General features: G+C 36.6%; 1 protein-coding gene across 3 annotated transcripts in view; it reads left to right on the forward strand.

Annotated features, from left to right (window-relative positions):
- Positions 1–2,376: 2,376 nt before the first annotated feature.
- Positions 2,377–14,562, forward strand: part of ZNF280C (zinc finger protein 280C) — an 83,430-nt gene continuing 71,244 nt past the window's right edge. For all 3 annotated transcript variants that reach the window (XR_014136777.1, XR_014136776.1, XM_081793081.1), the window contains exons 1-3: positions 2,377–2,525; positions 10,413–10,458; positions 10,578–10,624. Coding sequence is in view for 1 of the 3 variants with exons in the window: in XM_081793081.1 (XP_081649207.1) it covers positions 10,594–10,624 (31 nt within the window). In the remaining 2 variants the exon portion in view is untranslated. The remainder of the gene's footprint in view (positions 2,526–10,412; positions 10,459–10,577; positions 10,625–14,562) is intronic.

A 14,562-nucleotide genomic window follows, 5' to 3' on the forward strand; every position in this document is an offset into this window, starting at 1 on the left:
ACAAAAAAGCTATATATTGTGTGATTTTATTTATATGCAATGTCCAGAATAGGCAAATCTGTACAGACACAAAGGTGATTAAAGGTTTCCAGCGTATGTGGGTAGAAGGGAATTGGGAGTGGCTATTAACAAGTATGAGGTTTCTTTTTTGGGAAGAAGTAAATGTTCTGAAATAAGATAGTGATGGTTACACAGTATTGTGAATGTATTAGAAGCCACTTTATTTTTATTTTTTTAATTTTTTTTTTATATTTATTTACTTTTGAGACAGAGAGAGACAGAGCATGAAGCGGGGAGGGTCAGAGAGAGGGGGGACACAGAATCTGAGACAGGCTCCAGGCTCCGAGCTGTCAGCAGAGCCCAACGCGGGGCTCGAACTCACGGACTGCGAGATCATGACCTGAGCCGAAGTCAGACGCCCAACCGACTGAGCCACCCAGGCGCCCCTGGAAGCCACTTTAAAACAGTGAGTTTTTTTATGCAAGTACCTCAATTTTAAAAATTGCCCCCCCCCCCAAAGGCTATATAGGAGTAAATCCTCATTTAATGGCAGTCCTGGGGAAAAAAAAAAAAACACCAGTGGCCAGTTCATCAAAAGTACTAACAGAATGGTTTTCTAGAAGCTCGGGGAGGGGTTTTAAGCAGAGTCAATCATTCACATAATTTCCCATGTGTTAAGTACATTCTCACCAGGCATCCTTTGTATTATAGTTGGGCTTCTTGAGTACATTTCCTTTTGAGAGAAAATTTGCCAACCAGGTTTCTGGTCTTCTTGGTTGTTATATTTTTCACGAAAACAGAATAACTTGCATTGGAATTTTGATTTGGTTTATAAATGTTTTCTGATCATCCCATTGAGGAGAAATTGACCCTCCCCTCTACTAATTTTAGTTTGGATGTGGAGGCTCATGACACTTTATACACTAGGAGAATTAGAAAGAAATTTTATTACTCAAGGAAACTCCTGGAGAGCAGGAGGGCCAAACAGGCCTGGGGTGGCTTGAGAGAGGCAGAGAGAGTGCACTGGACCTTTATAGTGTCTAAGGGATGGAACTGGGGAAAAGCTTCCCCTCATGGGCTGTAGACTTATAAGTTTTAAATTTCACACCTGTGCCAAAGGATATGGCAGGCAAGCTGCAGTTAGTTGCCAGGTTTTTTTTTTTAATGTTTATTTATTTATTTTGAGAGAGAAAGGGAGGAAGGGAGAAGGGAAGAGAGAGAGAGAGAGAGGGAGGGAGAGATTCCCAAGCAGGCTCCACACTGTCAGAGCCTGATGCGGGGCTCAATCCCACTAACCATGAGATCGTGACCTGAGCTGAAACCAAGAGTCAGACACTTAACTGACTGAACCACCCAGGCGCCCCTAGTTGCCAGTTTTAAATGTTCCATCAACACCAAAGGAAGAGGCTGGCTGGGGAGTTGCAAGTTTTAAATTCCCCACCAGCACCAAGGGCAGGGGTGCCAGGGCTGTAAATTTGCTAGTTTAAATTTCCCACTAACAACAAATGAGAAGGCACTGGGCTTTTCTATCAGCCTCTCTAGAAGTGGGGAGCAATCTCTGAATGCCTCAAGATTTTGGAACTTAACTTTCCATATTTGTTACTTTATTCTGTCCTTTTCTGTAAAGCTTATTTTCAGTACTAATAGCAAAGGACAGTATAGATGAGAAAGAAGAAACTAACTTAAATAGAAGAATTGGTAGGATTCAGTGACTGACTGAACTTATGTATGTGTTAAGGAACTAGTGAAACAAGATTCTAAGTCTGGGTAACTCTTGAGAACAGTACCACTAGTGCCACAGACTTTCTGAAATTCTATTGGGAGAGGAAACTTTCTTAACTGTTCAGAACACACATATTTAGAAAATGTTCAAGCAGTATCTTGGAAAATGTTTTTCTTGTAAATGTATATTTTTCTTAACATTTTAATAACTATTATAGATATCTATATGACAGGAATAACAAAGAGTTGAAAGCAAAGTTATATGGTTTAAAACAAACTTACTGGCAAAATTAACCAATAATTTAAATAATCTAACTTTTATTCCTTTTATGCATCTGGTTTATGTCTTTGCCTCTAAGGCACAGTATTTTTTTTTTTAATTGGTGTTCCTAACTCTTATACACAAGGAACACATTTTCAGGGTGTGCAGTCCAAATTTCAAGAATGCAACTCAGGATGAAGAGTAGATTCCCTGAGGACGCTGGCATCAGCCTAGGACCCTCACCCTGTCCCTCTGCCTTCGAGAATGTGTAAGTCCGTGCACATGTCCGTGCCGCCCTCCCCGATCGGTTAGAAAAGAAACCCGGATGTGCATGGGCGGGGAGGAGCTGGCGTCTACCCATGAGGCAGTGCGCGTAGTTATACATTTCTGCCTTGGTCTGAGGCGCTCATTCCGCGCTGGGAGTCGTCGCGGCTGCCGCTGTTTCGGCGGCGGCCGCCTAGTGTTTTCGCGCTCCTCCCTTTCCTCCTCCTCTTTCTCCTCCTCCTTCCAGTCCCAGTCAGGGCGACCTGCACTGCTCGCGGTAAGTGTCCCCCGCCCCCGCCTGCTTAGGCAGCGGCTCTGCCACACGGCTGTGGCCGCATTTCTCCGAGGGTGGCCGCATTGCTCTGAGGGTGGCGGCAGCGGCCCGGCTCTGAGGAGAACAGGTTGAGGGTCCGGTTGCCGGCGTGTGTTGCTGGGATCGCCCAGGGAGCGGGGGAGGGGACGAATTTGGCGGCGCGGTGGCGGGTGGGCCACCATCTTGCCGCCAGCCCTGGCGGGGGAGGGATCGCGGAAAGGTAGCTGCTCGGCGGCCGGCCGGGTTCGGAGGCCCGCTCACGCCATGGCCGGCTGGCCGGGCCGCCGCCGCTGCTGCCTCCTCACCGCCCAGGGCCTGTGCGTCTGTCAGCGCTCAGCCTGGTTTTCGCTTTTCTTTCTGGTGGCAACTCCCTTTGGTCTTTTGTATATTTGATACAAATGTTTGGCGAAACCACAGAAGGTTCCGAACTTTCTGGCTTCAGGGCCCCTCGGGCTCCTCCTTTCAGCCCTTATTCCCCCCATCCAGGTTACCGTTCATTCAGTGCTGATACCCTTGTTCTTGCCAAAGGAACTGTGCTCCTCGTCATAGAAATCGTGCTCCATTCAGTTATTGTCTAGAAGAGCCCTAAGGAGAAACGTGGAGTTAGGTACCTAGTTTTTAACAGTACAGTTTGTACCTTTTGCTGAGATGAAAACAAATGTTTCATTTTGCGGTCTTATCCTTCTCTAGACACAGAGGGAATACCTCTTAACTTCTCTCAAGTTTTAATGCTTTTTAAAAGGAGAAATCAGAGAAGAAAATGTCAAGTGAACCAGCTTCTGCAAGAACGGGGGATGTTCATCCAGGGGATTCTCTTTGTTTGCAAAGATTTTTTAGTTTTTTTAAAAAAATCTGTGAACTTAAAATTTGCTTTTATTGTCTTCAGATTTGAACTGTGAATTTAAATATCTTTTAGTGTCATTAGACATAAAATGTAAACCAAGAAATAGAGTTTCAAACTAGCATAGTCTTCTAGCATTTGTGAGATGCCCTGTTTGGGGGGTTAATGTAAAAACTCAAGCTGTCTCCTTAACCAGAAACTTTACTGAGCTTATGAGGGAACTGGCTTGCTTATAAAATTAAGTTAGGGCTGTGTGCCCTTGGTGCTTTAACATCTGTACAAGTTCTGCTATCATTGCATCTTGCATTTGTATATTTCATTGACAGTCCTTTTAAGATGAGCTGTGGAGTGTTGGTAGAACTGTTTAGAAAGTGAGAAAATAGCCTCGAGGAGAGGACTTTCCCTGAGGTCACTTTGGATAGGAGGTGATAGAACCTAGGTCTTCTGACTCCTCCAATGCTCAATTCACTATAACATGCCCCACTTTTCATGGGAATGAGGTGGTCAAGGAGAATAAGCAAGGACACTCAAAAAAATATAGGAGACATTTTTCAATTCCCCTTTCCTTTATATTTTCATTTTAAGACTTCGTATCGTTTCAACTTTGTAGTATTTAAATAATAAATAATATCATTGTTTCCAAGCATATTGAAAAGTTGAAAAACAGCTCATTCTTCCAATAACCCATTTTTCCATCAGAAAAAGTTCTGATGTTGAAGGGCTCCAAATTTCAGCTTCCCTGTTCAACCCATTTTCCTCACTTAAGTTTTCTGGTCCAATGTGATTTCTTCAGCCCAGTGTTTTACTACCCAGCACCAGCATTTTAAATAGAAAAGCAGAGTAAGCAGAAAGAGTATATAATTCTGTACCCCTGCTTCTCTCCAATTTGTTTTCTTTATTCAAGAGGACATTTAGAACCATACCAAAGAATTTTTTGTTATATTAATTGGACAGGAAAATTACTTAAATGAAAAACAATTGTTATAAATAGAAAGTAATCCATAGTTTTAGTGACCAGATATAGGAACTTATATTGAGAAAACCTGTTTTGTTATTCCAAAAGTAACTTTTCAAAGAACAGAAATATTTCTGATACATTCAGTAATTAATATAGCCCTGAATATTTTTTTCTGTACTCCTGCTTCAGAGAGGGACTTAAAAATGTTTGGTTTTCAGTCAGGTTTTAAATAATGACTCAGGGAGATGTGGTTTACTCATTTGTATCAAAAATGTGTTTTTGATTCATTCTCTGCAAAGCAGTTTTCTTTTAAGGAGTGGTTTTATTAACCCTCAGTATGTCAAGAAAAATAGTCATCACTGTGTATCATCTGGATAAAATGGACCATTTTTATTTTATTTTTTATAAGTTTTCTTTTTAGTGCTTATATGCATCAACTTGTAGTATGACTTTCAGTACAGAAGGAAAAGTTTAGTAAAATAATGTGAAGTACTCTACAATAATTTTTCACGTGCTTTATTTAGTCTTCCCAATAGTGCTGCAAGGAAGGTATTACTGTTTTTTATTTTACAGGTAGAATAACTAAGCTCAGAGAGGTTGATTAAAAATCCTATAGGTTTGGGGTGCCTGGGTGGCTCAGTTGGTTAAGTGTCCAACTTCAGCTCAGGTCATGATCTCGTGGTTTGTGGGTTCGAGCCCTGCGTGGGGCTCTGTGCTGACAGCTCAGAGCCTGGGGCCTGCTTTGGATTCTGTGTCTCCCTCTCTCTCTGTCCCTCCCATGCTCATGCTCTGTCTCTGTCTGTCTCTCAATAATAAATAAACATTAAAAAAATCCTATAGGTTTGGTGATCATAAAGTGGTAGATTCAAAATTCCCAGTTATTCAACCCCTATTTCAAGTTTTTTCATCATTGTACTCTACTTTTTTTCTTGATATTTTCCCTAGTAGATAAGTTTTACTTCTATAAAATGTGCATTAATTAATAAGCATACTTCCTGAGGTTACTTTAGTAATTAGTGATTATAGAATATTTTATGAAGCTTATATAAAATATTTATTATATAATTTGGCTTTGAAAAGCCAATTATTAGTCTTTTTCTAGGTTATGCCTTTTACATATGCACTACAATAAAAACACATTCTTATAGGTAAAATATTTACCCTGAGTATGATATACAAATTACTTTGCAGAAAGTAAATTTTATTATTGTGTCCCATCCCAAAAACTAACATAAAAGAAAATGTTTTAAAATATAAGCAATCTTTGCAAAGTATTATGTGAATGAACTTTAATCTTAGTGTCAACTAGGTGTTTTCTACAAATAGCTGAAATATGAAAATCAACAGAAAAATTGAAAACCTAAATAAAATTAGGGAGAAAATAGTAAAGTTATTAAAGAAATGTCTTCTCAAAATGTGCCTGGACTAAATGGGTTCAGACTTTCAAAAAATAATTCCCATAATATGAAAATTTCTTAAATAAAAAAAAAGGTGAGCCTGTGTTTTTCTTCTAAATAATATGTGATTTGTTCCCCAAACCTGGTTTGAGAGTTTGAATTGTTTAGATGCCAATGAAATTGTCTAAGGAACTAAGGTATAATCCAGTGTTTCTTGCATGTGAGTACTGGACCAATTAATTTCTATTATAAGAAAAGGTTTTCACAGACCTCTTCCTGCTAAAAATGTTTAAAATATCTCTGGAGCTCTTACACGATCATAAAATAGTCCTATAAAACTATAAAATCAATACTATTTGAGTCAACTTTAATACATTGAATGGATAATACATTTTGATGAAACAGAGTCACTGCCTGCTTATTATTGAGTTTTTCATACCTATCTTAAACAATAGCAAGATTTTTCTATTTGAATCTTTTCAATACCATCATTTCTGTAGCTAACTATACTGTCACTTGCCCTTCATTTGGTGCAAATTCGTCACTTAGATATTTTCTTCCTATGTTCTTGAGTTTGTTACTAGCCAGCAGCATTAAAAGTGGTAGTACTTGGGGCGCCTGGGTGGCTCGTCGGTTAAGCGTCCGACTTCAACTCAGGTCATGATCTCACAGTCTGTGGGTTCGAGCCCCGCATCGGGCTCTGTGCTGACAGCTCAGAGCCTGGAGCCTGCTTCCGATTCTGTGTCTCCCTCTCTCTCTGGCCCTCCCCTGCTCATGTTCTGTCTCTCTCTGTCGCAAAAATAAATAAAAACATTAAAAAAAAAAAAATTTTTAAAAAAAAAGTGGTAGTACTTGATGAACATGCTGTAGTAAAGACAGACAAAAACATGAGTATTAATATGCTCCAACAATTCCACTTCTGGGTGTTTATCTGAAGGAAGTGAAAACGATAACTCAAAATGATATTTACATCCCCATGTTCACTGCAGCTTTATTTACAATAGCCAAGACATAGAAACAACCTAAGTGTCAATCCATTGGGTGAATGGATAAAGAAAATATGGTATATAAATATAAAATGGACTATTAAAAAGGAAAGAAATCCTACCATTTGTGACGTGGATGGACCTTGAGGGTTTTAATCTAAGTGAAAAATCAGAGGAAGACAAATACTATATGATCTCACTTATATGTGGAATTTTAAAACAAAGGAACTTATAGAGAGCAGATTGGTGGTTGGGGGTGTGGGATGGGCAAATTGGATGAAGATGGCCAAAAAATCTTGGGGATGTAACGTATAGTATTGTGACTACAGTAATAAGACTGTATTGTATATTTGAAAGTTTTTAGATAGACAGCAGAACAAAAATTTATTTTATTTTATTTTTTTAATGTTCATTTATTTTTGAGAGAGAGAGAGACAAGCACTAGCGGGGGATGGGCAGAGAGAGAGGGAGACACAGAATCCATAGCAGGCTCCAGGCTCTGAGCTGTCAGCACAGAGCTGGACATGGGGCTTGAACTCATGAACCACAAGATCATGACCTGAGCTGAAGTCGAATGCCTAACCAACGGAACGACCCAGGTGCCCCAGAACAATATATTGTTTTAGGGCTCTCTTGCACCATTTTCTATATATCTATTTTCCCCAGAGGTCTATTAGTTTGAAAAATATTGGGGTATAAGCCATTGGTAAATGTATTATTACTGTTGAATGCAAGTACCAGAAACCTGGCTCAAAGTAGATTAAACCATAAGTGAACAATTATTCCCTTTTTTAACTGAAAAGGCTTAATAATTTACTTCAAGCATGGCTAGCTTCAGGTGTTTAAATGGTGTCATCAGAACTTGAATATCTCCCTACCCTACCCTCTTTCTCTACCGCCATAATCTTAAGGCTTTGCTATTTTTTTTCTTGGTTTCTTTCTTAGACATTCTTTCTCCACACAGTGACTCCATTCCTCCCAGGCTTATATCCTTCCAGCTTATTATTTTCTTAACAGCTTTATTGAGATAAAATTAATATAACATACACTTCACCCATCTGAAGTGTATAATTCAGTGGTTTTAGTATATTTACAGTGTCATGTAACCATCACTACAATCAAGTTAGAACATTTTCATCACCCCTGAAAGAAAACCCATATCCATTGGGAGTCACTCCCCATTTCCCTCCAATCCTTCCAGCCCTAAGCTGTACTTTCTCTCCTTATGAATTTGCCATTTCTGGACATTTCATATAATGAAGTCATACAATACGTGGTCTTTTTGCTGTCTTCTTTCACTTAATATGTTCCCAAGGTTCATCCATATCATAGTATGTGTCAGTGTTTAATTTCTTTTATGACTGAATATTATTCCATTGTATAGGTATATCACATTTTATTTATTGATTGGGCATATGGGTTGTTTCTACTTTTGGGCTATTATAAATAATGCCGCTACACACGTTCCCATGTATAAGTTTTTGCATGGGCATATGCTTTAAATTCTCTCTCACTTGGAGTGGAATTGCTGTGTCATATGGTAACTATTTTTAACTTTGTGAGTGACTGCCAAGTATTTTCCATAGTGTCTGCACCATTTCATATTCCCACCAGCAGTGTATGAGGGTTCCAATTTCTCCATATCCTTGCCAACACTTGTTATTATCTGTCTTTTTGATTACAGCCATCCTACTAGGCGTGAAGTGCACATAACATACAGTTTACCATTTTAACTATTTAATCTATTAATGTTTTTTTTGAAAATATCATAGACTTGAACTCTTAAAAGTGAGTCTTAAATATGTAGAAGCTGAAACCATAAAATATCTAAATAGTAAGTATTGATACAGGCAGTCTCCAAAAACGATCGTATTCCAAGAGGTCTTTCATTAGTTACTTGGAATTCGCTTTTGCCCCATAGGAACAGTGTATTATGGGCATAGTAACTCTGAGTCAATAGCTGAAGTGGAGACTTCTGTTCTGCCTGTTTTGGTGCCAGTTCTGAGTTGCAGAACGTAGAGACCCTCTGGAGTTGCTATTATGGGAGCTCTAAGATCCTCATTGCATGTTTTGCTGGGTATTTCATTTCTCTAACAGATTATTTAATCTCCCACAGAATTCCCCGCCAAAACTCTGATGAGAATTTTTTGTGGTGATAGTTTTGGAAGGCTTGATTACCTTACTGTATAGCACAACTTTAGATGAAGTTATGATTCTAATGGCATCTGGGGATTTTTGACTTTTTTGAGTGTTTATGAATGTACCAATTGAAGCTCCTTGGTGACGGTTATGGGCCTCAAAATTCATCTTTGTAGATATAGGCGGTGTATATGACTTGTTTATATAAACTACTTGTACATTTAGTACTAATTTTAGGGTATTTGTGCCAATAGACATTTTATTTGAGCATTTAATAAAAGTGTTATACATGAGTCTCCATAGGCTATGTGGTTATGACTCTTAAAAAAAAAAATCCGTATTCCTGGTAGCCATAGGTCTTTAATGCTGAGCAAGAATTGACATGGATTTATCTATGGGATATATGCATTACCTTAATTCTAGTTTAGGGAGAAATGGTAACTATTCAAGTAATTGAGTTAAAGAGATTTCGGTAGTCAAACTTCAACAAGGGAAATTTACTTAAGTTCAGAATTCACTTGAGATCTTTGTGATAGTAATTCAAACATTTATACCAATAACAACTTCTGGAGTGAAAGTGGGTTTTTTTTCCCTTTGGTCTAATGCAGTGTAAATAATTTGGAATTGGAAAAAGCAGGAAAGTTTGCTTTTGCCAGTCTGAAAATAAAGACGCATGTGAAGATTCAGCTCTGTTCATCCTAATACTTTAGGTATCTGATGACTATTTTTTAACTTTTTTTGTTTTATAACTGAAATAGTTTTTTACAGCATTTATTTTGTCTGCAAAAAAAAAAAGTGTGTGTGTGTGAATTCAGAACACAAATACCTGCTTTAAAGAAAACAATTCAAAAAATTTTTGATAATGTTTACTATAACAGCTTTTTTTAAAAGCTCAAAGAACTGTAGATATATTAAATTGTAATCTTCTGAAGGCAAGGACTATGCCTTATTCATCTTAACTTTTTCCCGAGAATTGAGCACATCATTTTGAACACAGAAGGCAATGAGTAATTAATTATTTTTAATGAGTTAATCTATGATGAAGTATATACAACTAATTCTTTGTTTCTTGTAATTAGTGTGAATAAGAAATAAAAATATATAAACTAAACATTTTTTAATGTGTTTTGTAATAATTACATTTATTTCTGAAATATGAAGAATAAGTAATTGTTAAGGATTGTCACTTAGCATTTCAAAATTCGGATTTACTAAAGCATGTATATTACATGTATTAACTAAAATATGTATTTACTAAAACGTGTTAGTCATATTTACAAAAAGGTATCTTTCAAAATTTATTTGCAACTTAACAATCGTCAGATTTCTTCAAGTAATAAATGCTTAATACATTCAGCATTTTATTTACTAAATTTGCATTCATTCAGGAATGAGCGAATCATGGAAAGTGAGTAGCATATGTATATCAAACATAATAAACTCAAAAGGTAAATTTTTCGTAGAACAAGATTAAATGTGTGTACATTTAACAAATCCACCCTAATAGTAGTTATCCTTATTTTTTTATAGGGCAGAATACTAAGACTTAACTTGCTATCTTGTCTGGAGTCATATGGTGAGTTTGCTGGAGATCAAGATTAGACCCAAAAATTTCTGAATCCCAAGTCTCATGTTTCAATATTTGGTGTTAAAGTAACTCATAAAATTGATTGATGTCATGTGTTGGTGTCTTAGGTGACTCTGCAACTTGATGGATGACGACAACCCTTTTCCATCAAAAAGTAAGTATTGCTGTTGCAAGTGATACCAATGTGCATGGCTTTTATACTGATAACTTTGTTTTATAATAAAAGGTGAGAGAAGCAGTGATAGGCACGTTTTTAAAAAAAAATACCAAAACACTTAAATTGATTAAAGTAATACATGTGCATAGTAAAAAAGAACAATATACAATAAGAATGTCAGTAAAGTAGAAATGAAGTGTGTCTTCTTCATCTCCAGAAATAATTACTATTACTGGTTTGGTATACATTATCACAAACTTTTTTCTATGCATAGACAAAAAAATAAATTATTTCTAAATAAGATCATACTATTTATGCTATTATGTGGCTTTAAATTTTTTTTACTTGGGGCGCCTGGGTAGCTCTGTTGGTTGAGTGTCTGACTCTTGATTTCAGCTCAGGTCATGATCCCAGGGTCGTGGGATCAAGCCCCATGTCAGGGTCCGTGCTGAGCATTGATCCTGCTTAAGATTCTCTCTCCTTCTGCCCCTCTTCCCCACTCGCACTCACACTCTCTCTCTCTTTTTCTCTAAAATTAAAAATAATAATTTTTTTTTTACTTTTTTACTCTACAATCTATCTTGAATATATTGACAATGGTAGTACCCAGTTAAAAAGAATGAGGAAGATCTATGTGTTAGACATAGTATCAAGACCATGGTATCAACATAGATATAAATGATTTTTTAATTATCTGCATACATGAGTGTCCCTCATTTTTTTTTAATTTGGCATTGCCTGACTGCCTAGTTTCTTAGCTTGTTGATTATCATGTTAAGTGTCAGTGCTTATTCAGTAGACTTCTGTGTATAGGAGGAAATACAAAGGAAGAAGAAAATATGTTTTTCATTCTCACTTTGGATCTTACTTTGGAGTTAGATGCATACAGTTAAGAAATCCACATTAAGGGGGCACCTGGGTGGCTCAGTTGGTTAAGTGTCCAACTCTTGGTTTTGGCTCAGGTCATGATCTCACAGTTCGTGGGTTTGAGCCCCACATCAGGCTCTTTGCTGACAGTGCAGGGCCTACTTGGGATTCTCTCTCTCCTTATCTCTGCCCCTCCCCTGCTCACTCTTTCCCTTTCTCTCAAAATAAATACACATTATTTTTTTTATTTTTTTAGATAAAGAAATATTAAGAAATAGTGAGCAGTTTGAGATCATATATAGTAAGTCTGGAACTGCATGGCATAGAATGTCAATGTAGTAAAAGGTGGAAGAAAAACAGGTCTACTGGTTTACTAAGGAGGTTGTAACTGAACCAGGAGTTGGGAATTAAGGTACTGTTGAGTATCTGCTTGAGGTTAGGTTAGGTACTTTATATGGCATTTTCCTCAATCTACATTACCATTTCCATTAGGTAGATATTGTACACATATTAGAGGTAAGAAAACAGATTGAAGTAATTTCTCCAGAGTCACATCATTAGAAATGGTGCAGTGAAGATTTGAACTATTAAATTTTATGTGAGGTCCATGCTCCTACTATACTCAACGTGGACAGTATAAGGTAAGGAGGGAGGATATTTTAGGTAGAAGAAAATACAAATGAGAGGTCCAGGAGACACAATGAAGATGGTGTTTTCAAGTATTCAGGATATGTAAATGATAAACTATGAATTACTCTTTATTTGACTTAGAGCATTCTGTATATATGTTTTTAAAGTAAAGTTAGAAAAGACAGTTTGTAAAATTGGTTACATTTGGAAGGGTGGGAAGGTTTTTGTTTTGTTTTGTTTTATAGTAAGTAACTCACCAAACATTAAACATTATGCAAGAAATAATTTTGGCATACCTATATAGATGAGCAAATTAAGTTTAAATAATTTTAAAAGAATAGTGCCAATTGATTTGTTAAGGTGTTTCTTTTGTATGCCATCCCCACATCATTGTTTTCACACACTAATTTTGAGTCAAAATTAGAAATGACATTTAATCTAGCAAAATTATGTTTAGAAATTATTGCATTTAAAAGATAAAGATATCATTGTCTTAAAAAAACCAGATGATCATTGTCTAAGCCAGATCCTGGAGTTATTGTTTTGTTACTTTTTAGTTGTCCCCCCATCGGCAGGCATCTCACTCCACGTATCTAGTACCACTTGTATCCATCCTCCTTGCTATTATATTAAATTAGGTGCTTCCTCAATACTTTTTTAAAACCATAACAATACATGCATAGTTTTAAGAAACAAATAATCTGAAAGTTATAAATTGCATAACCACAGTTTTTGAAGGGTAAGAATGAGAGGGGTGTGTGTGATCTGGATGTATGTATTCCCTATTTTTTCAGGCATTCCCTTTCAATAGGTTAGCTTTTTTCTCATAATTATTTCCATATTTCTAAATTTTTAACACATATGTGTACTGCTGTCTCTTCAATCAATTTTTTTGCCATTATCTAATAATTTTTTTTATCTAACATGAGGATTTTAGTTTTCTTACACTTAGCCCTCCCTCCAAGCATCTTTCACTGCAGTTATAGCTCAAATTTTGGTTAAATCATTAAATGTTTTTATTACGATGACCATAATATTGTTCACTGATGAACATAGTACTATGGTATTAATATGCTATGCATACATTGCCTTTTTCTCTTTTTTATATACTCAGAAATTCAAATATTTCATTTTTAAAAATTTGCTAAAAGTTATATTGTTTATTATAGTTGACTAAATTTGCTAAATTTCATTAAAGTCTATAGCCAAGTCTTCTCACACCCTTCTGTAGCTTCTTAATTCAATTTTCTATATGGTAAAACTCATCAGGTAATCTAACACTTTGTGTGTGTGTGTATGTGTGTGTATGTGTGTGTGTGTGTGTGTGTGTGTGTGTGTGGTCTCCTGGAGACATTCCTCCTGGGAGTAATGTTCTCTTGTTTTACTCTGGCTGGTTGTTATCTAGACCCATTGAACAGCTATTATCCTGGGACTTTCCTTTGTCTTGGTATTGTGCTGAATGCTACAATTTCTGCATTCTGTATCTTCCTCCTTCCTAAGTCCCATATTTTGGTGGATTCTTCCTAAGAAAGGAAGAGTGAATAGGGGGTAATTTTCTGTGATCTTGGGGATCTTTATTTTTGATGAAAGAATATGTACCTCATGCTTGATGAAAATCTTGGCAGGGCACAGAATTCTAAATTGAAAATTATTTTTACTAATACTCCTGAGAACATTATTCTAACTTTCTTTCTGATTATAGGATAGTTTCTATGTCTAGCATTCACAAATCACGTGATATATTCCTATAGTGTAGATTTTTTTCTTTTCAATCTGGACATTTATGTCCTTTAGAACTAAGAATTTCTTTTGTATTTTTCCTTTGATTATATCCCCTCCCCTTTTTTTCTATTACTTTTTTTGAAACTTCTATTAGGTGACATTGATTAGTATATATATATATTTTATCTTTTAAGTCCACTTATGGGACATTTATTCAACTTTGGCATTTGGGTTTGGGGGCTTTTCTTTTACTGAATTTTGTCTGTCTTTTTAATCTTTTTGTTTTCTGCATGTTATTTTTTATAATCTTATTTCTCTGAAAATGCTAATTACATTCTAATAACACTTTTTTGAATTCTGTACTACCTCTTTTTTTTTTTAAGATCTTTTAACCTGCAGGGCGCCTGGGTGGCTCAGTAGATTAAGTGTCCGATTTCAGCTAAGATCATGATCTCACGGTTCATTAGTTCGAGGCCCACATGAGGCTCTCTGCTGTCAGCGTGAAGCCTGTTTCAGACCCTCTGTCCCGCTCTCTCTCTCTCTCAAAAAGATTTTAAAACATCTTTTAATCTGTTTCATTGTTTTGGTTTTTCACATTGGAGGTTTAGTCCTATTTCTGGTGTTCATTGGCATGTCCATATTTAACAATGAGGCACTAAAATGTTTCCTTGGAACTCTGAGTGCTTGGTCAGCACTTGTAGGCTGGTGGTACTAAC

The sequence above is a fragment of the Panthera onca genome, chromosome X (genome assembly GCF_046562875.1).
Source record: "Panthera onca isolate mPanOnc1 chromosome X, mPanOnc1 haplotype 2, whole genome shotgun sequence".
NCBI classification, from domain to species: Eukaryota; Metazoa; Chordata; class Mammalia; order Carnivora; family Felidae; genus Panthera; species Panthera onca.